Below are 27907 nucleotides of genomic sequence, written 5' to 3' on the forward strand. Positions count from 1 at the left end.
GAGAATCATGATAGCATACTTGTCACGGGGAGTGGTTTGCATATTAATAAACAGTATATATGAGCCTTTTCCACAGAGATCAGCACTCAGAGAGGCTCCTGTGCACTGAGGAAGAGACCACATAGCACTGCACCAAAGTGAGTTCTGTTTCAGCTTTCCTTACTGCAAGAATTTGACTTCTCTTCTTTCCCCTTTCTTCTAATCTTATTCTGCCCTCCTTAGGGCTGCTTCTATACCAGCTTCATGGTGCTTGTTTTTGACAAATATTTCTACTTGTATAGCAAGTACTGAAATTATTTCATTTTTACAGTTTTGTTAAATTTATTCAGTGTAACTGACTACAGCTGCTGGCACCGTGAAGGATAACCACAAGCTTTACACATTGTCTGCAAGTGTAACTCAGCTGTCCCATTTATATACCTTTTTTTGCTGCTTACAGGCATTTTAAGCTCCCTGCTCTGCTTTAGACATCTGTACAATCACATGCACTCCTACAAGCAGAATTCAGAAGTTTCTTTTCTAGAGGCAAAGAAGCAAATTACTGGTGTGTTGTAAAAGTAAGCCCCCACTTCTCACCAGTAGCTGATACTATCAGTATTGAGCTGCTTTGATACTCCGGGTATTTGTCAGATACATCCAAAGAAAAGGCAGCAAAAAGCTGATGTGGGGAAGCTCCTGAGGTTCTGCAGTGGGCTTCCAGTAAACAAAACATTTTACAGCAACATTCTATTACACATGAAGACTGACATATGCACTCACTTACATAACCAAACCAAATCTAGGCTAATGTCAGAGAAATTAGATAAACATTAAGAAGCACTAACCAATTCCTCCAGGTCATTTTTATGCACTGTTCTGTCCATTTTCCCAATTCCTGTCTGTCCTCTGGTTCACCAGTGGATTAACGTATTCTCATCCTAATTCTCACCATTCTTTTATAGAAGAAATCCTCCTGCATCTGCTTCTACTTGCTGCATTTTCTCCTTTCCAAAATGTATGAGTTTCGTTGTTGATTTTTATCTTTTGCTTCAAAATGATGCTCTGAATATCTGTTCAGGATTTTTTTTTTCTTTAACATCTCAATGCCTTCATTTGCCTGTGTGTATAATCTTCCTGCACATTTCTTCTGCTAAAAGCCAGCCTTTATTGCTTATTTCAATATAACCAAAGAAACAAACCTTAGTTTTAAAGTATTTTTCCTGAACATCTATGATCCTTATAACTATTTTGAAATGCTAGTACTTTTACATGCAAAAGCTGCAAAGTATGAAAGAAAAAAAAATGGTCAGAGAGGTCTTTCAGAAGTTTGCTTTTGTTTACTCTTTTGTTTTTAACCCAAAAAGAATCTACCACTCCCTAAAAATGTATACATAATGTGAAAATCCCATCTCAGCTGCACACAAACATACTAGATCTATTTGGATAGAAATTACACTGAAACGCTCTCAATTTTAACCTGCCCCCCCCCGAAATTATACATAGGGATTCCTAGAATTCTGGTTTTGTGCAGATAATAGATGTTTCATCCTGTTGTCCTCAGTGCAGCACTCATACTCCACTGAACTCTGCTGCTCTCAGGGTTTGCTCATAAGATTTCTGGTTGCTGTTTGCCATACACAGCCTTCTATTAAGCTGTTACAAAGTAGAAACAGTTGAAGACAGTGCTCATTTTTGAGCAAAATCTTACACGAGTAATTACACTAACAGCTACAGCTGGTGTTGGATTAGCAAGTGGTATGCTACGCTGCTGAAAGCTATGTGTATTCACATCTGTTGAAGACTTATCATATATGCTGTAAATCTCAAACAGGTGAATATTTTCACCCTTTTACCAGGTAGTCCAGGAGAAAAATGCAATAAAATAAATTGAATCTGCCAAATTCCACATAAATACTACACATTGTAAAGAACCTCACTTACCTATAGTTGATTTGTTAAATTTCCTATAAAATAAACTACAGCAGTGAACTGAAAAAAATTAAATGCTCTATTTGCTCCTTAGAGGTGACTATAAAGTATTGCTGGAATGACTCTGTAAAGCAAGAACATGAAATGGAACAGGAGAAAAAACAAAGACATTCAGCTAATATCAGATAGACACTTCTATGCTTTGGATCTGGGTAACAAATGGCAAAGCCATCTTGTGACACCACCTATTTTGCACCAGGTGGTATTTGTGGGGATGGGAGAGTGGACATTACAACCTTCGTCGGCTGCCATTTCTAACTCCTACCCACTGATAGATGACACTAGGATCCTTCAAATACAGTCTCATGCTGGGCTGAATTTGAGGAGGAAAATAACAAATAAAAATATACAGAAAGTAGGATTTGAAAGGCTTCACAATTTTTCTGTGGTAAAGTTACTTGCCAGCCAAAAAGAACAAATACAAGACACCAGTCTCTTTAACTGCGTGCCATAGGTAAATGAGTATTTTGTGCCAGGTCCTTCAGGCAGGCCAAGGAACCCAAAGTCATGGGCGCTGTCCCAGAGCTAGACTCTGCCTATTGTATCCATGAAAAAGACTGAATTGTCTGTAAACTGTTGCCCAGTAAGTACATTCTTCTTAAGTGTAGGGACAAACAGGTTACAGATTTACACGCCAAGCAGTTCATGAATATAAGTCAAGGGATCTACCACCAGATCTAGGTGGTCCCCCAGCCTTCTGTCCAGGTGTTACTCGAGGCTGTAGGCCCACACTTCTCCTCATTGACCTTCTCAAGCAGACTGGCAGTATCCAAAGAGCACTTCAGTGGGTCCTTGGTCTCCTCCAGCTCATTCTGCTGTGAAACCAATTTCAGAATATCTGAGAAAACAGGAGATAAAAACACTGGTGCCACTAGGGATTGCGCCACCAGGCCTAGGACAGAGGAGGAGGACACAGGAGGCCTCATGGACAGTCCTAGATATCTCTGCAAACTGAATAAAACTGTAACAGGTTACATTCATGGTAGCTACAGGAAATGCACATTGTCCTGAAAATCTATCTAACCCTTTCTCTTTTAAGTCTGAAGTGTTCTTTAATCTCAGCTAGTTTTGGAATCACAACATGTGACAGTTAAAGAACAATGCAGTTTAGACTAGCAAAGAGAAAGAGCCGGTTTTCATATTTCCCATTGTATATATACACACGCACATGCATGTGGCTGGGGTAGGAGGAAAAAAAAAGCTCTTTTTTTTTTTTTTTAAACCCAGTGAAAAATACTAGGTGGTCAAGATGATTAGATGATTGTTACATAAATTATGGCGTTGGATGAGGTTGAGAGTTCAGGATGTGGACATGAAATTGTCCCGGCAAGACCAGCAGCTGCTTTTGGAGAGCTGACAAATCCACACAGCTAAGCAACTTGCAGCTATCCTTTGCTTTATAGGGATATTGCGAGAGGGTGCTGATTTATCTGAAGACTACAGAAACAGATGCAAGGCATGAACTTTACAAGAATGACTGGTGTTGACAAGAATTATGATTATTTAGGTTTTTGTTCTACCACAATATGCTTCAGGGAATTTTTAAAACATCTGATGAGGAAATAAAAGACTTAAATAGTCTCTCCTCAGAAATTATCCAGACAAAGGAGTGGCTAGGATATTTCCTGAGATTTATCCTCTTGCAATTTTATTTATCCATATCCTTTGTTCTCAGGTGTGTAATTTATTCATTTGAAGCTCATTACATCTTGGGAGGCTGTACAAAACAATTTCAGAAATTTATTTACATAAAACTAGGACCAAGTAATTATAAATCAAAAGGCTGAGGATCAAACAGAAAGCAAAATCATCACAGATGCTCAGGTCATAAACTAAAGAGCCTGGCAGATGAGGCAGGAGAAGCTGCCCTTTCCCAGGACATTTGTTGCAATACTGAGCAGATCACCACTGTGATGTCTGGCTCAGTAATGATCATGTGAAGGCACAAGATTCATAGCTGGCCACTCACAAGGAATTAAGTGTATGCTCACATACAGAACCACTCTTTCATCCAACACTTGTTTTGACTCTAACAAAAACCTAGCTTAAAATAGAATTAGGACCAAAACCTGTTTGGTCCTTCCTCCTCCCACTGAGGATGATATCCCACACTAGACACTTATCCATGGCCTGCTGCAGCTAATAGAAAGAGTGTTCCCAAGGACAGTGATGGATGTAGGGGTAGGTTTGAGGGGATGAGGCATTGACAATGGAAGGAAGATAAAAAGGTACCCTCTACATCCTAAGACAGTGCTACTTCCCTACTTTTTAACATTTTTTGTAGTAACTGTATGTGCAGTTCTACATATGGAAAGGCCTATCTTACCACACAAAAATGCCTCCCATAGAGAAGGTCAGGGAAAAAGCAGGAAACAGTAGCCTGGATGGATTTCTGGTTTTTGTTTTGTATGTTAGTTTGTTTGTTTGTTTCCATTTTTATCTAGGAAGGTATAACTCCTCTTTCAGGAATGTAGAAATGCAACACCTTCCCAGTTGCGTTAGTAGCAAAAAAGACAGTACTTAGCCTGGATCTGCCCATCACCACCTGTCTGCTGCCTTGTGCTGCTGAGATGCAAGCACCCCTCATTCACTCCAAAGTGAATGTGATGAACTCCAAATACTGGAGTTCATATAGTTTTGGCTGCAGTCACATGAGGAGCAGTCACTGTGAAGGCAGCTGGGAGAAAGCCAACGGACACTTGCCTCCTCCTTCAACACTGTTCCTTAGAGTGCCAGTCCATCTAAACCACTTTCACCTTGAGCTCTTGCCTTCAAAAACTTCTCAGAAAAAGCATTTTCCCAATCTTCTGCTTAAACCAACACAGATAAGGCTTTCAAAAGCCCTCACGCACATAGCAGAGTCACTGAACGTATTACTAGCACTCCTCAGTAATCACGCAGCAATGCCTTAAGGACCCGTCTCATGTTAGAAGACTCATTTCCACCACAGGTTGCAAATAACCAATGCACTGGATAAAGGCATGAAAAATCTCCCTCTCCCCACCCAAAAAAAAAAGAAAAAAAAAAAAAAAAGAAAAGTGCTTGGAGTGCTAGTAGCTCTTTGCAGCTCTGCATGTATCTAATCTTGAAAATCAAGCTAAGGCGTATCAGGCTGTAACTATTATGTTTAGGATTTGCTATTTCAAAACTCAGTCCTACATCAAATTGCATAAACATTTACTTCAGATGATTTGTGTGTTAAACAGAAGAGAGGGTGCAGTGTTTTTTTTTTTTCTTTTCTCTCCAAAGTCCAGATTGCTATCTGGCATAGAAAAAGTAGGGATCAAATTAAAAAGTTTACTTTCTATAATTGGGGTGGAGTGGGAAGAGACCATTGACATCAACTCTCTGAAAAGCAAACAGAACCAACAGCAATTATATAGAATTACTCAAAGTTTTTCATTTTGCTGTGTCAAAACAAAGACCACTGTTGAAATCTTCCATACGAAGACTTGCAAAGTCTTCCATTAATCTACCAATATTATCCGATCCTCAAAAGAGGCATGGAAATTTTCTTAGCTAAAGAAGAGTTAATAAATTAAAACATCTTTAGGCAGAAAAAAAATAGTATTGTTTTTAGTTTTCAAAGACCTAAAATCTATCTTGAGCCTTTAATATTTTTGACTCCATGTTTAAAAGCAGGTGTTCATGCTTGAGAAAAGGACTTTTGTCAGTGTTCTGAGGAAAATGAGGATTTTTCCTTTTAGCTGCATGATTAAAGAGGACCATCTAGGTTCTTCAAACAGGACTTTGAAGCTGAATATCTGCACTCTCTTTTAACTTCAGCCAAAACCCTGGGTATTTATCAGCTCACTTTTTTTTTCAGTGCTATAGACAGAAGCTTGACAGGCTCTTTGAATTTACAGAAATAAGCAGTCTGGGGGGCCGCACAGGTCTGTGTAAGGTGGCATGGTACATTTAGGACATCACAAAAATACATAGGTGAGTAAATTTAAGAATTACCTGAAATTGCAGTACCAATCTCCTCGGTAGGAAATCCAAACTCAGGCTGTTGGATATGCATCCATTTCAGACCTACTCACCTATTTTTAAGGCCAAATTTGCACAAACTCCATGTAAAGAAACAGCAACTATTTTAAAAACAGTATTAAGGAGGAAGGAAAAATGTCCACCAAGCTGTCCAGCTTCGGTTGGGAAGACCCAACCTTCTCTATTTTGACCAGTGGCTAGTCATGGTCTCCAATTTCACCAGTGTTACCCTAAGTCATATTAGCAGAGAAATATGAAATAGAGCTCCCTCTGTGAAAAAGTACTGATAAAAACTCAAGCTGACATCTCTGTCAGCTTGTATAGTGCTTGCCTACCGTACTTGTGTACTACTTGCCTACATCAAAGTTCTGGCAGGCGTCTTCTGTCATACTTTTATGTTATACTTATATGTTAAACATAGACCATCTAAAAGGAGTTCCTTCTCTGGGGTTTTATTAATAAGAAACCAAATGTTTACCAGTTAAACTAAAAACATTTGATTTGGAACACAGAAGAAACCTCTGACACAGGTGGACACTTGCCACCTAAATTTGCTGTCCACAAGGTCAATCACCCCCAGACCAGCACAGGTGTTAACTTCTGCTGATTGCATGTCTTTTTCTTGCCCCAGATGGGTCTGCTATGTCTTATTTTTACACAACAACAACTTGTGTCAGTGCACCAGTCATGGTTCAGAGTTATTTGTACAGAGCTACCCTGCAAGGCCTTGGTTGCCCAGCCCCAAAGAGCTCCCAAGATAAACAAATATATGTACAAAGCAAAGCACCACCTCTTCCAAAAAGACAGCTTGATTTGTAGAGGTACACTGGAAAACCTCAACCCAACACTACTGGTCTTGCTTGCTGGAGGGAAAAAAGTTAGACGTTTTAAAAGTCTTCTAACAGTGATGGAACCAGACTGTATATATTACAGGAAAGAAAACCCTTAATTTTTCACAGTGCAGAGTACAATAAAGGGGGACTGAGGAGTACTTCCTTGCATTACTTAGAATGCTGGATTTTTGACAACAGAGATCTCTACATGAGAGTGTCTCAAGTGGGCAAAACGCATGCTGTGCAATTGTGATTTACAAGTGGACAGGGACATCTACTGTCTCTCAGGAGAGGGAAAAGTATTGCACACCTTGCAGACACTGGAACTGTTCATTTCTGTGTCCTCCAGGTTTCTTCATATAGTTTTCAATTTGGCAGTATTTTTTTTTTTCCCTTTTCTGTACTAGTACTACCTGAAACTCAGCATTGTAGCTCTCAGATAATGAAGGGGTTTTCAATCGCTTTGGATATACATATATATTAAATGATTTAGTTGGTCCTCACATTTCATTCCTTCACAAAACACACCGGGAGGATGAGATAAAGGAAGATGAGGAAAAAACAACCTCATTTTCTTTCTTTTAAAATTTAGCAAAAAAAAAAAAAAAACTATTCCGAACACAACATTTTCTTTCATTTAGAAATCTACGTAGAATTGTTTAGGAAGCACTACTCCTGACATTTCACAGTGAATACAAATAAAAAATAAAACCTACAAACACTACAAACATTTACAAAAGCATGCTTACAATAAAACTATAGAGTCCTCTAAAATGTCAAGTATTTTTGGTAAACTCCTTGTAGGGTTATTTTTTTTTTGTTATTTACAGATGGAAAAAAATTCATAAGCTTAAATATGCATCAGCATTGCAAATATTTAATTACTTCTTAAAGCATATTTATTAGAAATTTGTTTAGCTTTGCTTTAAACATTTCAAACAATAGTTTCCACTACTTCCTTGATAGACCAAAATATTCCACAGCCTACTACAACAGCCAGAAAGACTTCCTGAAATTCTGCCAAAATTCTCTTTTCTTTACATCACCTCATTACTCCTGATTATACTCCTCTTTCTCATCTGTATATAAAATTCTCCCACAGTAAAAATTAGACTGTTTCAAGATGCTTGGCCTCCAGAAAAGCTATGCTTCATTCACCTCTAGACCAGCCTTCCTCATACCTTAAATGCTGTCCCTTCCTCTCAAAAGACCACACAAAATCGGAAGTAGAGAATAATGGAAAACACCCTCTAATCTCATCCTTTCTTCTTACACACACTTCATAGATGTATGACCTGAATTTACTATGTGTCAGAGGTTTCAGGGAATTTTTGTTTTAAAGACTATGCCCTGTAATAAATCCGTGCACAAAGTTTGAAAACACAGTAACAAAATCACATCACTTACCTGCGGCATACTTGAAAACTTTGGAATTGTCAAAAGGTTTCTTTTTAGAGAAAACAACAGCTAGGCTTGTAATCTGCAAGTTCTGTTTGCCAAACAGCAAATTTATTTTCTGTTAAACAACACATGTAGGAAACTAAGCATATTGTAAAATATAACTCATTTTGCCTGCAGGTTCCCTCTTTTATATGACACAAAATTAAACACTTCCTTGGCTTCAGACATAACCGCCGCAGTGTTTTCAGTATGAAGCACTTGCAGATATCTTCACTGGTAGCTCCCAGTGTCTACAATTGCTTCCTATCCTAGCTGCCAACTTTGAAACATCTCCCTTTACTGATAATCTCTTCTGACCCTGCTGTGTGCTGAAGGGGAACAGGTCTCTTTCATGGGAAATTAAGCAGTCTCCGCTGTGCTCATTTGCTGTGATTTTTTTTTCCTTTCCTACTATTTGTATGGAAAGTGGATGGTTTTACTTCTGAGGAGAAAGTGGTAAATGCAGTTTGTGCACTTCAGCATGAATGAAGTACAAGCCTTTCCCTTTTCCCTGAGCAAAGAGCCTCTCCCTCTAAAGTGAAAGCTGATGATACATCTGCCCTCAGGCATATGTTTTCCAAGGCAAGATGACTAAATAGAAGGTTGCTTCTCTTGCAAGGCCAGTTAGTAGAGCTTACTCATTAAAAAAAAAAAAAAATATATATATATATATATATATATATATATATATATAGTTCCCTTTCCTTACTGGTAGTTCCAGTATGCTTCGTTGGGTTAAAAACTGGCTGGATAGCCGGGCCCAAAGAGTTGTGGTGAATGGAGTCAAATCCAGTTGGAGGCCAGTCACTAGTGGAGTCCCCAAGGGCTCAGTACTGGGGCCAGTCCTCTTTAATATCTTTATCGATGATCTAGATGAGGGGATTGAGTGCACCCTCAGTAAGTTTGCAGATGACACCAAGTTAGGTGCGTGTGTCGATCTGCTCGAGGGTAGGAAGGTTCTGCAGGAGGATCTGGATAGGCTGGACCGATGGGCTGAGGCCAACTGTATGAAGTTCAACAAGGCCAAGTGCCAGGTCCTGCACCTGGGGCACAACAACCCCAAGCAGAGCTACAGGCTGGGAGATGAGTGGTTAGAAAGCTGCCTGGCAGAGGAGGACCTGGGAGTACTGGTTGATAGTCGGCTGAATATGAGCCAGCAGTGTGCTCGGGTGGCCGAGAAGGCCAACAGCATCCTGGCTTGTATAAGAAGCAGTGCGGCCAGCAGGTCTAGGGAAGTGATTGTCCCCCTGTACTCGGCTCTGGTGAGGCCGTACCTCGAGTACTGTGTTCGGTTTTGGGCCCCTCGCTACAAGAAAGACATGGAGGTGCTTGAGAGAGTCCAGAGAAGGGCAACAAAGCTGGTGAGGGGTCTGGAGAACAAGGCTTACGAGGAGCGGCTGAGGGAGCTGGGATTGTTCAGCCGGGAGAGGAGGAGGCTCAGGGCCGACCTTATCGCTCTCTATAGATACCTTAAAGGAGGCTGTAGCAAGGTAGGGGTTGGTCTATTCTCTCATGTGCCTGGTGACAGGACGAGGGGGAATGGGCTAAAGTTGCGCCAGGGGAGGTTTAGGTTGGATATTAGGAAGAACTGAAAGGGTTGTTTGTTAGGCATTGGAATGGGCTGCCCAGGGAAGTGGTTGAGTCACCATCCCTGGAGGTCTTTAAGAGATGTTTAGATGTTGAACTTAGTGATATGGTTTAGTGGAGGTCTTGTTAGTGTTAGGTCAGAGGTTGGACTGGGTGATCTTAGAGGTCTCTTCCAACCTAGACGATTCTGTGATTCCCTTTCCTTATTGGTGCAATGCAAATTGTCTGCATTGCATGCTTTATTAATAACACTATGAACTTCATGTACATAAAAAGGATGATAAATAACATGCAAGATCTACTTTAAGACTGAAACATTCTCAATGAGAAAGACTTTTGCATTAGGGGTGGATGTGGGTTCTTTTAGCCAATACATTCAAGTCTCAGCTGAGCTCAGCTGACTCTCATATTAAAGTGCTATGTGCACAGAGTTTCAAAGCTTATTCTTGGTTTAAAGAGGCCTTATTCGTTCACCTTTCCTACATAATCCTTGTTGTACAATCCAGCTGATGAGTATTTTCTCTTGTTGCTTCTTACACTGAGAAATACATTGAACCTTCCCGCAACATGACTCCAAACAAGAACTGAAGGAAGAAAATCACTTGAAACCTAATGAAGTCATTTCTAGCCTTCTTTTGGGTTCTGTACAAGGACTTGTAAGAATTTGATGGTGGTTTTCTCAGAATAACAGTGTATACTAGCTGCCATAGCAAATTTTGTTTCTAAAATAACTCATGTCAGTTGCCTATGCAAATAGGGTAATAATAGTTAATGAGCCAAATTTCAACACTTTGCCAATTCTTTTGACTTTGACTTGAATGAAGATCTCCATAAGCACTAGAGGCTGAGCAGGGCAACCTTGAACAAAATTACTACACAAGAAAGGAGCTATTTTCTGTTACACTATATGATTTTAGATGTGCACTCTGAGAAACACTTTAGAAATGGCCTGAGTTTGAAGTCACAACACAAGTAAGTGTAGGCTGAGTTCTTCATACCACTGAAATAACAAGCCATATTTCTGGAGCTATCTAAGGAGCAACTGCAGGTTGAACTGTAGTTGCCCTTGTCTGAATATTGTGGCTGACAACTGCAGAGCAAAGTGACTAACGCAGTGATTGCAAATTACAACACACCATAGCTTAGCGTAATATGTCCATTGCATTGTAGGAGCATGTTTCACAAACAAACAGTGTTTCGGTAAAAGGGAGTTCAGTTGCTCATGTTTAAAATAACCTGGTGACTTCCCTTCCAAGGACCCAGCATGCCGCACTACAAGCTGACATACTTCAATCTGAGAGGAAGAGCAGAAATCAGCCGCTACCTGTTTGCCTATTCAGGCAAGAAGTACGAAGATCACAGGATAGAAGCAGCAGACTGGCCCAAAATCAAACCAAGTAAGTAGCATAGATTCTTGTATCTAAAGCTCCACTATAAATGATATGAAAATGCAACTGGGGAGGTACCTATGTGTTTCATGACCAGAGAGACATGTTCAACTCTTAGCTTCTATGAAAGATATGTGAATTTTATTGCATGGATTCAAGATAGCCAAAATGTCATTCCTGATGTTCAGACCTAAATCTTCAAGCAATCTAAAATGAATGACCTGCTGTCATCCAGATGGGCTGTTACTCCCGATCAATTCAGTTCAGCTTTTGCCAGCCTAAAGCAGACCAAATACATGCTAATCTTCCTGAGTACTATAGAGGATTTGGTCTCAAAAACCACACTGCAGCCTTCACCCCAGTTTTACAAAGCCAAGTTGGAAAAGAATTGCCGAGAAGGACACTCCCTTGTAATGAGAAAGGTCTTCAAAGAAGGAAAGAGATGAGAGAAAATGAAAGAAATCAGATGACTTAATGAGGAGGGAAAAAAAAGGGGGATCAAAAGAGGTATGACGGTATTGTTGTTCCCAAGAACAGCACAGCCCTATAAAGCCTTCTGAGAGCACACTGCAGGCTACCATGTTCTGTTCCATGTTTTTTTAACTAAAGAAGCCTCCTTTGAACCTGGGTGTTATTTCTGCTCGTTATATTAACCTCAGTCCAAATGAAGCCAAGCTTGAGTTGGGAGACCAGGTAGACGAAATCAGAAATATTTGTGCCTTCGTTTTGTGGAGTTGTCGCATGCTTTGTATACAGGCTATGAAGCTTTAAACATCCAGGAGTAAGAATAGCACCTTAAATTTGGGGAAAATGCACAACTAATGCACAACGTGATTTGCATTAATTAATTTCTTAGTAGGTTTTGACGCCCTTTAATAAGTCCAGTCAGCAGGATACCTGATTCTTGTAGGGTGCAATTAAATTCAGCCCTTTCCCAAAATGTTCTCAGTGACTGGAACGACAAATATGCAGCACTTGCTGTTCTCCTGTAGCAGTTGAAGTGAACTGTGATCTTCAAATCTAGAATACATTGACTAACAACCCACAAATTGGAGTTTAAGCTAAACAGTGGAAAGGAGGCTATTTTCAGTTAGAGATGACTGACTTTGGAAACCTTTTCTTTGAGCTTAAAGCTTGCTGACCATGTGGTATAGCCTTTCTCTCTCTCCCTCTCCACTCAGGGAAGTGAAACAGAAGCTAGAGGAAAGACTGAGAATTCAGATGAATTGAGGAAAAAATCTTATTTTTGACCTTTTTCATATTTAGCTATGCACATATTCAGATGCACACAGCAATTTATGTTCTGAAACAAAGTTCAGAGAATATTAGCAATGTGTAAAGCCAGTATCCAAAATGTTAGGATATAAATAAGACAAATTAAAAAGACAAAGCATAGATAGTGACTTAAAGGCTACAGAAGTATTCATATCTTAGGAAAAGTTATTCAAACAGTAGGTCTATTAGCCAAGGTCAAGGTGTTGCATCTCTAATTGAATATTTATGATATCCCTAGAGTCTGAGCCGGCACAAGAAATAATGCAGGAAAATTCTTCCTGTGCACAATTCTTCAGTGTTCATAGCATGAACCTCCCTGTGAAGTGTTACATATACCATTCACTACAGTGTATGCCCAGCTGAAACACCATTACCACCAGAACACTAGGAGGAGAGGCACCTTAGAAATCCTAAGTCATACTGTCTGCAGCTCTATCTGCTGCTTTAATGAATGATTGTAAAGTCATTTATCCTTTGGATGTCTTGGTTTCTCTTTCTGTGATATGAAAAATTTGTTAGAAGATTTACTAAGGGTTAATTAAGATTTCTCATTTTTCCTGCATAATGGCCTTTCATAACAGCCTCTGTTGTGACTGAAGCCTGGATGAAATTCCACAGTAGATGAGAAATTCAGTACAATGATTTCCAAGGACATGCTACTGCTCTCTGATTAAGGAAACCATCTGTGCAAAATTTATTCTGGTTTAGAAATTTCAAGCTTTGCTTTCAGTCAGTCAGTGGATGGGAACTGGAATGGATCATGCTAATTGACGAGGAAAACTTTCAAATGTCAAGAAATAGTTAGAGTTATTCCTGAAAGTGCTAATACATCTCATACCTGGATGCTATACTTCTGCCTCTGTGAGACTCACCGAGTCCTAGTTCAAGCACCTATGTAATGGAGGCCTTAGCCACCAGTGGTGACTGCTTTGCAGACAGTTTACAAGAGATTCAACTAAAACAAGAGTTAAGACATCTTGTTCTTGCAAAATGATGTAGCATTGCTAAGGAAATTGCCTGGAGACCAAAAAGCTGATGACTACCACGTCCTCCTCCTCTGTGGAGCAATTGTTACTCACAGTAATTCCAGACAAACTAATCTTCCCCAAGCAAATCATTAAGCAAAACTCTGCATAAATGGTAGCAACAGTGTGTTAAGGCAAACAGCCTTTCACTTTACGAGATCAATGGTCACTGCCCTGGTATGTCCACAGGTACCTGAACACTGTCTATATGTCATGACTTAGCATGAGAAACAATTGCCTCTCAGCTACATTGTGTAGGGTTTGTGTGTTTTAACATGACAATAACATTTCATATGGCAGATGAAACCCTTCACTGTAAGGCAAACAAGCCACTTGCAATCCCTATTAACCTGAATTTTCAAAATGTGCCTCAGCTCCCTCCATGGAGGAGTGGATTGAAGAGGGAATGGCCATCAGAAAAAAAAACACCAGTCCTCAGGAAAGCAAGTTACAGGAACTTTGCCAAAAATTTTCAATTGCTACTGTGTTCAACACTAAGTATGAAATGAGGGGATCCCTCCAATCCACTGAGTACATGCAGGCATAGTTCACTCTGCTGATGGATTTTCTCACTGTCGTCATTTCTAGTCTAGAGATGACTTCTTATGAAGCTCAGGTATATTTTTCCCATTCTGCCTGCATTGTGTCTGCTCCCATAAGAACACACATTAAATTAGCAGATTCTAGTCAATCTCAGCCTGGTGAAAACAAAAAGGGTGCTAAAACAGTAAGGGAAATTACAGCTACATTTGATGCAACTGCAGCTAAAATAATAGCAATTTGGTACACCACTTATTTTGCAGCCCACAAAAATCATTAAAATTTGCCCAATTTATTGAACATTGAGGTTAAGAAATAACACAAACTGCTATGCACATTTGCATTCAATAAGGTATGTTTGCATTTACCCACTTGTCTTTGGTAGATCTAGAACCGTTTTAGACTGCAGTGCCTGCAAGTACAAGGACAGCCTTTTCATGATTCAAAGGAACAAATCAAATTCTTTGACTTTCTCTAAGAGCACTAGGAGTTGTCTGCATAGAGGAGAGTTTGCTTCATCAGTTACCAAGAAATTAAAGTAAGGTTTCACAACAAACACCACCCTCCCACCCAAATCACCATCCCATATAAGTTAGAAAATACTGCCACTCTTCTGAGGAAGAGACTTCACTATTTCTTAGTTTTTCTGTAAAATTTAAAGGAAGATAGAAAATGCCTGCATTGAGATTAATGTGCAGTAAGTTCATTTAGAAAGCAGACTTGCAGCTGCTGCAAGTCTAATTTTGGACTGGACAGAAGAGTGTGATGTTTTTGTTGTTTGTTTTGGCATTTTCAAGTGGCTCTCCCCAGCAAGCTGGTCCTTTTAGCTTTTTCAGGCAAATAAGTAACTCCTTGCTCCTAGAAATACTCTCTCACTTGATTTTGTTTACACCCAAGTGGTAGGAGTTTATTTTGCAGGGGAGAGGTTTTATGTTTATGTTAATTTTATGTTTTATAAAATTAAAAACATATGTTATTTGGCTTATAAGCTCTAGAATAATTTTTTCTGTATCTCAACATTTTTTGCTTTTCCTGCTGTTACGAATCAGATAGTCTTTCTTTGTTAAATTTCCATTTCAGGCAAAATTTGTCTTTTTTATATGAATAAGTTTAAGAAAGCTAATATGCAAGTAGTAGTGTTGATCAGCTTTATTACATAATTTAATAAATAAATAAATAAGCATACTTGAATCTCAAACAGCAACTTTACATGACTTGTTGCTCTATATAAAGTCAATTGTCAAAATAAGTAAGCAAACTCATTTTTTTACATTTCCTTTTGAGCAGACTGACTTGAATGTACCACATTTAAACTGCAGTCCATTCAAGATCTATGCACGATCACATAATAGGTGCCCTCAAGATCTGTATTATCACATAACAGACTCCTCACAAAGAAGTGCCATTGCACTGACACAAGACATGATAAAGCAGAGAATCCCCTGCAATGGTGCACAGTTAGTTAGCATCCCCTTGAGATACTGGGCTAGCGTGCAGGAACAGCCACTGCTCTGTGCCTCATTCAAGGAATTTGAAGTAATGGCGATTATGCAGACTTTATAGTCATAGCAAAGGATGCTTTAATTGTACTAATAGTTGTAAACATCCCATAAACTGCTTAGGGGGTGGAATGGTTCTTGAAAGGTCGTCAGGAAACTTGACAGACTAATTGTACTGAAAATATTTCCAACCTAATAAGTGAATCTTTAGGCATACCTGGCAGCAGACAAGAATTTCGTGAGGGAGCATCCGTCCTGTTTCCTGAATGACTTGCTGCTACATAACTCTAGCTAAAATGGTACACCAATAACTAGCATTGGGTAAAAGGTAGGGCACAGCAGTGTCTTCCAATGGAAATCTGAGCTGTAATAGCTACACTACTAAAGCTGGACTGAGGTTGGAGCAGAGTACCACTCTGGTCCTACATCTCTAGAAGTTACGGATGCTGGATGTCTCCAACTCCAGTCCAACCACTTCCCAGGAGCCTTGCTCCTCTGCCAGCCTTACAAAAAGTAAATCTTTCCTATGTTTCTATTGGAAGATGCAAAGTATCTGATGTGTTTTTCATGAGCCAATTTAAATATTAATGGAAAGGAAAAGAAATAATGGTTAGTTTTCAATGCAAATGAGAATCTATTTCAAAGACACTGTAGTTAGAAGCATAGCTTTGACATTTATTTTCCCCCATTTTTGACCAATCCAGATACCTTACTATGACATCAATCTCAACTGCTTGATTACACCGCTAACACCATAAAAAAAAATGATTAAAATATCCTGTTCTGTACAAGAAAGAAAAATAACCAAATCACATTTTGAAGACACAAGAAAGGAAATATCATATTCCATTTACCATCTGTTATGCTTTAAAGACTTCATTGCTTAGTAATGATAACAATATATCTACTGCCTCTTAAACCCCTCCCCCCCCAAAAAAAGCTCCATTATCCCGTTATAAATCAAACACTAATAACTGCTTTTGGATATTTAAAACCCATGGGACAATGTGCAGTAAAATCTACTCTGATTTATTAATTTTATACTGCATTATGAGTCATGTAAGTATGAATATTTCTACTGCACACAAAGCAATAGCTGTATTGGTGTATTTTTAATTTTAAAAATCAGGGTGTTTTTTTTCTAGGAAAGGATAACCAGATCCTAATGCAAACAGATCAACAGTGAGAAGAGGCATTAATGATGTGTTCAAGGAGGGCATAGAAAATTCCTAGAATTCTGTGGGCCACCAGAAAAATAAAATAATCCAGAAATGGCCAAATCTCTGAGAAGAAGCACACAAAAGATCACTGCCACACTGCCACCCAGCTGCCTTTTGCACCTTCACCCATGTTCCTCAACTGTCAAAAAGATGCTTCATTTCCTTTTGCTGTCATCAAGCAAGCAAACAAGCTGGCTTTCATTTTCCTTCTAATGAGCAACAGAGTAAAAAGCCAGTTGAAGCTGTAGCTGTTCGACTTCCCCTCCATGTGTAAACTCAGTGGAAAACAGTCTGTTCGGTTCCTGGATTAAGCAATTTCAGTTTCCCAACCTGAACTGTCATTGCTGTGTTTTGACAGCTATTGCTACAGCGGCTAGCTTAGTCATGTTGACCTAGTCAAATTTGCTTCAGACCAGCCGCACTCTGACTGGGGCCATTTAAATCCTTCAGGGTACCCTTCAATGCTCCTGAGCTGGCTATACTTCATGTATTACCCTCTCACCAAGCTCAGCCTTGTTTTGGTCTGGGGTGTTTGGAAGACCACTGCAAGCAGACAGTGCTGGCAGTGACATACTCACTTAGCCACTCTACTCACATGTGCTTGAAAGATGTGCTGGTATCCAACATGAACAAATATTTCATGTCTCCATGGCTTTGGACACACTGGTGCCCAGGGCATTCTGCACTGTAAGTCCACAGCGCAGAACCAAAGCCTCTCTCATTTTCACCACCAGAGATATTTTTGGTTTAGCATGCTGGGATGCTCTTTTCCTGTCTGGATTCTCAGTGAAGCAATATGCAGATTGGCCAAGACCTTGCTGCTCTCTGGATAATAAACATGTGAAGTCTTCTATGCAACAAGTCAATTGTTGTTTCAATAACAACAAGCATTGCATGTTTTGTCGCTGGGATAAAGCAGTTAATTCTCTTTGAGCTCTCTTGCTTCTGCTAGTCATCAGCATTGAAATTTATATTGGCCTCACAGTGCGCTGAACTTGGGGAAAAAAAAAAAAAGGTACTCTGCTCAGATGCAGAAAAAATGCACACAGGAATCCTGGACGTTTTGTGCAGCTGCTAAATTAATTTTGCAGATATAGATTTGACGTTTAAGTTCTCATACCTAACGTGACTTTCACATATTGCATGCTAAACCACAGAGCCATGTGGCAACTTTATTATTTTTGTAAACAGGTCACAATTGCATCAGGCTTCATTTTTCTCCTTTCATTATTAATCTGCTTTTGAAGAAAGTGTGTTCCAAATCACTCACCATGAGATCCCATACAATCTGGGGTGCACTTTCTTAGCACGGGGGGAATAGGAAAAGCAGAGACGTCAGTAGCATTCATGGAAAGCAGGTGTACATCTAATAGGCAGCTGAGCTGAGCTACCTGCAGAGCAACAAAAAATTAAATCACTAAACACACTGAGTTGAACTGACACACAGATTCCTCCATTTCCCATAGCTTATGCTAATAAGGAGTCCGATCCAAGCCATATCTAAAATGATAATTAAAACAAATTACCTGAGGGAACAGCATGGAGCTGGGACAGGAGAGGGTCAGGCTGGGTGTTAGGGAAAGGTTCTGCATCCAGAGGGTGGTCGGGCACTGGGACAGGCTCCCCAGGGCAGTGGTCACAGCACCAAGCCTGATGGAATTCAAGAAGCATTTGGACAATGCTCTCAGACATGTGGTCTGATTTTTGGTGGTCCTCTGGGGACCCAGGATTTGGACTCAATGAACCTTGTGGGTACTTTCCAACTCAGGATTTTCTATGATTCCATGATTCACAGGAAGAATGTATATGCAAAGACTAGAGCAATTTAGACTGCTTTTAGAAAATCTAGTTAGGCAACGCACACAGAGTTTTTTTGTAGATCAGGCTCATTAAGAACTAAATCCTGGAATAGCAGTGGCATTCCAGCAGTCCCATAAAGACAGTTCTCCTGGGTTTGAAAACACCTTGCACCTTTCCAAAAGCCCATGTTCTCACTTTTCCATTACCAACTTTTTATATTGCAAGCCAGTCTTAAGATGAGCACGCATCTTATTTACAAAAAGTGTAATGAAGACCAGATACAAAGCATTTGGCTCAATTGATCAGCACTTGCAATCCCAGACACCAAACTTATAATATAACATCCTTTGAAACAGAGAGATTTAAAATTCTGCTGGGGAACAGCTGCAGGTTCCCACAAGTGGATTCTCACCACCCTAAAGGAGACAATTTCACATTGCTTTGCATGCGATGACATTCAGGGAAGCCCTGTACCTACAGTGCAATCAGAGAAATCTCCCACCCCATCAGACAACTCTGCTGGCATTCCTAAATTTCAAGCTAACAAAGACTTTTGTAGTGACCAGAATAGGTGAGGGAACCAGAATAGATGTCTAGAGTGTGTTCCCTCCATGCTAGACATGATTTATTGGACCTTGAATTCTCTGCCACGCATAATATTGATGACCCCTGTAGTCACCTACCTCTCAATTTTTCCAGCTTTCCATGTACTTCCCAGCTTCAGCTTTGCTCCAAGGTTCCAGCGCCATTTGATAGCATGCTGGCCAAAATGTAGCACAACAGCAGCCCAAGTTATCACATACGTTATATTACTAAATTAATGGCTCAAAAATAAGATTTATTTCTTATATCAAACTCTTACACATATCCATCATGCCTGCTTAGTTTGCCTTTCTCTATCTTTAATGTCTGGAGGCTTTTTCCCCACAACTGAGTTTTTATTTTGAATGCAAGCCAAGTAAAGTAGATTTTAATATCTTCTTAGTATTTGTGGTTCAGTGTGAGATTTGTATTTGTTTCTCGGTGAGATAAGCTTTCACACCATCTGTGTTGGAGAACTGTCACGTGAAATGACTCATCACAAGATAAGTTCAGAAATACAGATACTTCTCTGAATCACTGCTGTTGAATTTAAATCAACAGCAAGCAAAAAAGCAACTTGGTAGTGTTGGCCCAATCTTGTTATTTCATAGCTCAGCTGGATCCTGCACTACAAAATCTTCAGTAGTGCTTTGCCTAACCTTGACAGTCACTCTCCTGGGAAAGAGAAAGCAGGGAAGAAAAAGAAAAATAAGCCTCTACTGAAAAGTCTCCCTGCATAAAGAATTCAGGATATCTAGGGGCACATTCAGGCTTCGGAGCAGGAGGCTAGGAAATAGGAAATGCAATACTTGATTTCTACACTACAGCTGCCTTCTTGCATTGTGATCTGGTTACCTCCTTAACCTTACTTTTCTTCTTTTTAGACCATGTCTATACCATTTCCCTACAGAAATACTGTGAAACTCTTAAGTGCTCTAATAATGCTTTCCCTCCAAGGGTGAGAATGGTAAAAGTGCAACTGTTACAGACTCCCACTGTTAAGGGCTGTGATTAAATTTTATTTTTCCTCTCTCCAAGCTATCCCATTTGGAAAAATCCCTATTCTGGAAGTAGACGGAGTTATCATTCACCAGAGCCTGGCGATAGCAAGATACCTTGCCAGAGAATCAGGTAACATATTTGACAAATTTTTTGCCCTGTTCTGCACCAGCCTTTCATGTTTTGGAAAAAATACATCCAATCACAGCAAAAACAGAAGCAAACAGCTTGACAAGCCCAACCAGGCAGAAGGATTTCTGCAGGACACTGGAGCTGTATGACAAAATTTAGAGCCACTCAAATGTCACATAGAGAATAAAAAACAAACAAACAAAAAGCACGGTTCAAAGTAACAGTCTGCAGCACAAAGTGCTATGATGTTCAGTTGAAGTCACTTGGCAGAGCTTTGTATTCGCACCATAGGTATGTACATTTAGAGGAAAACTCACAAATAACCCCCCTTTACATCTGAGTTTCCCTCTACATTAAATGCTTGGGCTTTGGTCTGACTTCCCCGGTGAACCAGCTTTATTCTCCTGTCTCTGCATGACAGGAAACCTGTACCTGTGACTCCGTATGGCTTTCAGGGTAGTTTTCCACACAGCTAAACTTTGAGCTGTCATGCTAACCAGGAAACACCAGAGTGAGGAACCTTTGAAAGCACTAGAGATTATAACAGCCAGCAGACAGAGCACTCTGAAGCAGATTTAGGCAACTATTCTGTGCTGGCAGAGAGATTAGATCAGATGGTGACTTCACTCATCTTTAAATACTACATGCTATGAAAGCACTCAACCGGCTAGATCAAGTGATATAAGACTCTTTAGTAACGTAAGTAATCAAAGAGAGTAGTCAGGGCTTGCTTTAGGTCAGCTAGCTGTCATTCAGACTCATCTGCAAAACTAGTCTGTCTGAAGGCAGATGTGTTGGTGGTGTGCTGAACGTCAGCAAACTGAAGACAGGCTGGGAAGTGAGTGCTATCTTACTTTTTTTTTTTTTTTTTAAAGTATTCTCAGTAAAGAGAGACAACCTGCCTTTCAAAATGTTTCCAAAATATCCCGTGTATTCCATCTGAGGAAACAGGGAGAAGCACCCAGCACTATTCTCCAAAACGGTAGCACGACTTATTTTCACACATCTAGCAATACCATTGCTGCCAATTTCCTCCGTCTCTGATATGATCTACTACTTGCAAGGGAAGAGAATGACGAGCTTCCATGTGGTAATATAAGGCAGTGAAAAATGATGGGAAAGTCTTCTTTCCACCCACACCACCTCCCTGCCAGTCTCCTATCAGGATGCTGATCTGGAACCGTGCTCCTTTTTGCGCTCCTTTTACAGTCAGAAGTTCCCACTTAAACATTCCCCTGATGGCTTTTCCCATCCGACTGCAACAGAAGCATCCCTCTGGAAAATCCAGACCATGCTGCTTACGCGTCAGTGCAAAAAATAGATGATGCTGCTGTAACTTCCCTTCTTATGCTTGCTTCACACAGGGCTAGCAGGTCAGACTCCCATGGAACAGGCCCTGGCTGATGCTATTGTGGACACCATCGACGATTTCATGACACTTTTCCCATGGGCAGAGAAAAATCAGGAGGTGAAAGTAAGACAATCGCTAATTTAAACAAAGATACCACTTAAGCCACAAATGTGTCAAAGCCACATACGTGTTCCTAGGCAGCTCCTCTGGAAAAACAGAGGCATGCCAACCCTTGGGTCCATCACCTCAGCTCACCCCAACAAAGCTGAGCTGGAGAACATCTGTGGTTCTTCCTCAAGAGTAACCAAGCCAAGGTCTTCTGCTCCCACCTCCTCCTCCTCCACCTGATTTTCACTCCCAGTGGAAGCAGTGATAGGTCATCATTAGCTTCCCCTCCCTGGTTCACCTTAAACTGAGGATGCCAGTTTAAGGTGAACCAGGGAGGGGAGGCTGATGAGCACTTTGATATATATATATATATCTATATCTATATCTATATATATATCTCAGTGTGTGTGTGTATATACATGCACATCAAAATGCTCTTCAGAGGGGCAAGACAGGACACTCCCATTCCAGCCAGCACTGTACTACCTGTATCCTGTCACAGACTAAGCTGAAATCTACTTCTGCTAACTCCGCAGGACTAACAGCTCCATCCCATCTACATTTTTTATTTCTACATCTTGATTTCTTCTTGACATTTAGCAAGTATCAGTCTTCAGTAACTGCAGCTGCCAGGGATAAATGTTTTTTAATTACCAGAGAAGCGTAAAGCAGTGGGTGCTGCTGAAAAGGTGAGGCTCGTGCCCTCACATCCCTCACTGTCACCACAACCGTGCTCTTCAGACCTTCTAGGCCCCGCCACTGTCCTCTCTGGTGCTTCTGCAAATACCAATGTCAAGGGTAATGCATGGCCATGGATACTTTAACACAGTCACAGGCAAGTCTTACAGCACTTGGGGTTTTTGGTATCTGTTTCTCTCGCTATATTCACTCACCATAACTGCAAATGCAAGCCTGCAGATTTGTTGCTCAAGCGACAGGGCGATGGATGAGTTAACTCCAGTGTTGCACTGGTTATGCACAGCTCTGACCCCAGCAGACCACCTGACCCTTTTAGAAAAGTGGTGTAACAGCACACGTAACCATTAACCACCAGTGCAGCCACCTCCCTCCAAACATTTCAGACTGAGTGGGATATTGTATTATAGAAAGCGTGAAAGATAAAATGCTGAAAAAAAATAAATCGATGAAATTATATGACAGCTCTGAAATCTTGCAGAAGGAAAATGCATGTGGAAGTTTTAGTATTCAAAAATACCAATTACTTCATCGCCTAGTGACTTCTTGAAGTTTGCTAATGCAGGGAGGGAAGCTTTGACTCATGACTTTAAAGCAACAGAGGAACAGCCACACTACTGCTAACGGAGCAGGGCAGAAGCACGGCTGCCACAGAGCTGCTGTCCTGGTGTTCTGTCATGGGGAAGCTCTTGGCTGTGCCCCAGCTCCTCCCAAAGCATTGCTCCCAAACACAGGCCCGGATCACGCCACCACCACTGAATGCAGAAGGGAGGAGAGGTCACAGGCAACCCTCGTGTGCCTGAGTGCACGTATGCTGCGAGGGTGTGTGTGGGGGGGCAAAGATGATGTAAAACCTTGCTGTTCTGTGTGTTTCTGGTATTTCTGGCACTATTAATGGTTCTCCCTTTCTCCTTCTGGGTCCATTGCCACCACCTTGTGGTGGAAGTGCAGAGTACTGGAGACTTGTGAGCTAAAAAAATTTAAGTAACTTATTTAAGTAACTTACACATGGCAAAGGAGAAAAGTCAGAAAATTTCCCTCTGTGACAGGAGGAACACCTTTCTTTCTGACACAATTTGAGTGATGTGTTATCGTACCTATCCAGTAACAAGAAAAAAAGAAAGAAAATGAAAACCAGGCAAAGTGAACATAGGTGGAAGGTGGAACAGATCACTGCCTTACTGACTACAAGACATAATACAGTGTAATAATATAGTCTTACATACCCACACATATTTTTGCAGGAGGTGGTTGTACTTAAAAAAAAAAAAAAAAAAAGCTACAGCACAGGCTACAGCTACGACATTTCTGGACTGCAAACTTCTGGCTGTTACTTGCAGTAACAGCACTCAGTTACCGAGCTCTAAGACGGCATAAAGAGATGCCAAGACTTCAATCTGGTCTGCAGAAATAGTGGTTGTATTCCAGCCAGCATCTAGTCTGCTGCCTTTTCTAATTTTTATTCTTTCTTCATTAACCTGAATTTCAAAGCTGTTGAAATAACTCTGTTACTATACAGCAGTGCTTATTTAACCAATGTTGAGTGCATTCCTCCAAAAATAAGTCAAATATTAACTGCACAAACTGTACCACAGAGCAGACCAGATGATCACAGCAGATTGCAATCTCACTGGTTTCCATGCAGGTGGCCAGAGAAAAAGAGAAATCCTTCCTTCTCCCAGGGAAACAGTTAACTCTTTATGAGCGGCCTCAAAACTTTCTGCTAGGGGAAACAGCAGAGAAACACCACTGCTCAGTCTTATCCTGAATCCCCTAACATGCAAATAAGGCAGGTACCCTTCAATACAGACCTTAGCCTTCAATACCACATATTTTAAGCAACCCAAATCTCGTTGTGTGGACAAAAATGGAGAATAACCCACTAACATAAATGATCAAAGATAAATCCAGCAAAAGCTCAAAAACCCGGTTGCATGCTTCACGTAAGAAGGTCTGGCAAAGACAAGTAACTGGCCAAGATTTGACTGACAGCAGGAAAGACTTGGTTATGGGATTCTGGAAATTTGATAGCCTGTATAAGAAGAAAGCCCGTGAACTTCAGTCCCCAAAAGTCCAGCTTTATAGCTCAATTCTTCACAGATCTAGCGCAGAGCTCCTGCCCTGTTACTATGTGTAGACAAGTAGCATCACCACACGTTGCCCCGTGGGAGCACTCAGCATCTTGCCCTTAGCATTAAGGGAGCAATGGGCTTGTCCCATGGCTCACCAAGTCAGAGCCTGGGTGTTGGGGCATCTAACACGCTTCACAAGTAATTACTTCAGTTTTCCTAAGCTGTACAGTGCCCATTTGCTCATACTCAACTGACATTACACCTGCCTCTGCTTTTATTTATCTAAATAACTGCTATGTCTGCTTTATTAATCCTTACTTGGATGTTAACACATTACTTCCTCCAAAGAGAAACGGGGAATACTTTAAAATTTGGGCCAGACCAAATGATTCCACTGTCACCTTTCCCAGTGTTCTCTGTCCATCTCTCTCACAAGAAAGCCCCAAGAATTCAATTTTGCTGGCTGCTGTGCTTACCCATTGACGTGCATGTGCTTTGTTCTTCCCTCAGCAACAAGCATTTAATGACATCCTCACCAACAAAGCACCTGAGTTATTGAAAGATTTGGATACTTTCCTGGGGGATAACAAATGGCTGGTGGGGAAATCTGTAAGTATTATTTTTATTTCTTCCTTTCCAACCAGACTGCCAGTAAAATGCAATTGTTGGCTATTGCTGAATTTCTGCATTTTACTCCATCCCATGGTATCTTCTAAAAAAATGTATTTTTTTTCTTACTGATACACAATTGGTTGCTTAATTGCAAAGTGAATTTTGCCCATACCTTTAGAAAAGGCAAAGCAGGACAGATTCGCATTTGCCAAACCAGTTTCCATGTTGACACAAAACTTTTTAAATGCCTTTGTACTAGTTAATAGAGATATGAGTTTAGAATTCTGCTTAGAGTCACTGCTCAATTTAATATATAAAAATAAGAAAAAAATCAAGTACTTTCTACAAATATTAACTAATTTTTATTTGTTAAGCTTTGCATTGTATCTAATTACTAGCTCTGTAGCCATAAACTTAAAGAAAAAAAGCTCAAAACAGACCAATTCATGCTTCATTTTTGTAGTTTGCAGAGACTATTAGTAGTCCCAGCTTTTGAGATTACCGATTAAAACTAACTGCGTTCTCCCCTCTTTCCACCAGGTAACATGGGCCGATTTCTATTGGGATGTATGCAGTACAACACTTCTGTCCTGCAAACCTGACCTGGCAGACAAGTACCCCAGGCTTTTGGCTCTCAGGGACAGAGTGCAAGCACTTCCTGCTATTGCAGCCTGGATCCAGAAGAGACCAAAGACGATAATGTAAATCAGTTGTCCAGTAGAAAAACAAATTCATGTTTTGATTAAAACACCGCAAGCATCTTAAGTTATTAATTTTAGAATCATTTGAATTAATTTCATATAGGTATGCAATTCCAAATCAGAATCTATCACTTCTATTTTTGATAGAATGCATCTAAAAAGCTGACTGAGTAGAGTAGAGCCTGAGGTAGAGGTGTAGCTCCAGCCATCTTTCCCTCACTGCTAATAAAGTGTTTCATCAATCCAATTAATGTTCTGGGGGTTCTCAAAGGGAGGAGAAATGAATTTTACTGGACAGATGTAATCTCAACAATATTTTGTGGTTTTTTTTTTTTTTTTTTTGACTTTCAGTGCTGGAGGAAACCAGAATAAAGGAGAGTAGAAATGTTTGGGAGGGTTAAGGACACAGCAAATACAAAGAGGAACTACCCACTTTGTCAATAAACTTCACGCTTCTCAAACACTTGTTGTTCCTGTTACACCATTACAAACAATGCAGCTGCCCAGCTGAGCCATTGCCCACACCAGTACTAGTTCTCCAGCTGCAAAAACATTCAATTGCTCAGTATCTCTTCCAGTAAAGGCAACAAACAATGGTGGCAAGGGTGAAAACAGGTGTAGAACAAAACAAATGAATAAACAGTTTGTTCTTCCAGCATTGGGAAAAGCAGGTATGTGGAACTGCTAGCAACAGGGTGGGTTGTAGATGCAAGCAGTTTACCCAAACTCAAGGGGAGACAAGTGCTTGCAAGAGGACTCCACTGTCTGTTTTAAGTAGATAAACCACAACAGACTTGGGTAATCCTCTGGGCTGCAAATGAACAATGCTGGAAAAGCGCTTCCCCTTACGCTTGCCTCCCCCCTCCCCCACTGTGTTATTTCATGTAATTATATAAGTGACATAAACCAAGAAGTTCAGAGATTAAACAGGTAGTGGCAGAAATGAAAGCAAGGTCCAACCTTAAGCAGAGATGCGTATTCACATCTACCTGCTTTTGCAATTCCTTGCATTTTGTTGTAGCTCTTCACAGATTTTTCCTTCTTCAGCTTCCACTCTCTTCTTCAGCAATAGACTTCAGATTGCACTCTGAGTGGAGAGCTCTGTTTGGCAGTAACTATTTTTATAATCTATATTCTATCACAACTTTGATTCGAGTATAACAAATTATCTACTATATTATCTACTACTGGATAAAGCCACACCAGGTCAAACAGAGCATTCCAGCTCATTTTAAAGCTGCCTCTTGGATTACACGCTAGGGGACATAACATGCAAGTTTATCAAACCCCATCCCACAATAACCACAAAATGAAAACATTTTGTTAATCGATGGAATTTTATTTGAACAAATTGATACAAAACCAGTACAGTACATCAAGTAAACCAAAACAAGCAGAAACAGACTCGAGCATTGTCAAATAAGGCACATATAAAAAATCTACACGCATAATCCAGTGAAACAGACAGTCATTTCATATATATATTTGGAGGTAGAAATAATTACAAAAATACTGACAAATCTTAAGCAGTAGCAGATTTGTTAAAACAATTACTACTTAGGTCCCCATTTTGAAAAATGTCCTCTAAAATAACGTTTTTTCAGCATCTGATGTTGGCACATTTGTGCTATTTCTGTTTTCAAGCATCAGAAGAATGCTGTTGTGTTAAAAATTGTCAATACCATGAGGAATACAATGAAGAAACTATAAAAAGTTATAAATTTACATTATTGGTGACCATAAACTTTATGAACGAGTCCTTGGGGTACAACATTACCTTTATTCCTTGAATTCCACATTTACATTTTAGAGGCCTAACGAGGCTTTTAATAATGTGGCTATATCTGCTGGAATGGTCCCTTCTTCTCCTGAAGGATAAAAACATGCATTAGTGTTTACATAAACAGACAAAAGTCTAGAATAACAAAACTGTAGAAAATCCTCACTTGTAAGCATCTAGCATTGACTTGTGTGTCAGATTCCAAGAGCACTTCCTGTCAAACTGCACAGTAAGTCAGCACAATACATCTTTCTAGTTTAATGTAAACCAAAATTGTCTTATCTCAACCACAGATCTTGTTTTTCAGAA

At 40.1% G+C, this 27907-nt stretch overlaps 2 protein-coding genes and 1 long non-coding RNA gene across 5 annotated transcripts in view; 1 reads left to right on the top strand and 2 right to left on the bottom strand.

Annotated features, from left to right (window-relative positions):
* LOC121069264 overlaps positions 1–8642 on the bottom strand; it is a 33633-nt gene extending 24991 nt beyond the window's left edge. Inside the window, exon 1 of one of the 3 annotated variants that reach the window (XR_005819366.1) lies at positions 8199–8642. This is a non-coding gene — a long non-coding RNA (uncharacterized LOC121069264). Of the gene's footprint in view, positions 1–6733; positions 6757–8198 lie in introns of those variants that run through there. The other 2 variants (XR_005819367.1, XR_005819365.1) reach the window with 2 other exon arrangements.
* Positions 1–25878, top strand: HPGDS (hematopoietic prostaglandin D synthase). The gene is made up of 6 exons (XM_040555282.1): positions 1–137; positions 11075–11215; positions 20186–20278; positions 21643–21752; positions 25016–25114; positions 25658–25878. Exons 2-6 carry the CDS (start codon positions 11083–11085, stop codon positions 25820–25822), a joined length of 600 nt encoding a protein of 199 aa, XP_040411216.1. The 5' UTR covers positions 1–137; positions 11075–11082; the 3' UTR covers positions 25823–25878.
* The window catches only part of SMARCAD1 (SWI/SNF-related, matrix-associated actin-dependent regulator of chromatin, subfamily a, containing DEAD/H box 1), a 49621-nt gene continuing 43436 nt past the window's right edge, over positions 21723–27907 (bottom strand). The window contains exons 23-25 of the mRNA XM_040555281.1: positions 25658–27686; positions 25016–25114; positions 21723–21752 (exon numbers count right to left, since the gene is read on the bottom strand). Coding sequence (XP_040411215.1) covers positions 27625–27686 — 62 coding nt within the window. The 3' untranslated portion in view covers positions 21723–21752; positions 25016–25114; positions 25658–27624. The remainder of the gene's footprint in view (positions 21753–25015; positions 25115–25657; positions 27687–27907) is intronic.

The sequence above is a fragment of the Cygnus olor genome, chromosome 4 (assembly GCF_009769625.2).
Source record: "Cygnus olor isolate bCygOlo1 chromosome 4, bCygOlo1.pri.v2, whole genome shotgun sequence".
NCBI classification, from domain to species: domain Eukaryota; kingdom Metazoa; phylum Chordata; class Aves; order Anseriformes; family Anatidae; genus Cygnus; species Cygnus olor.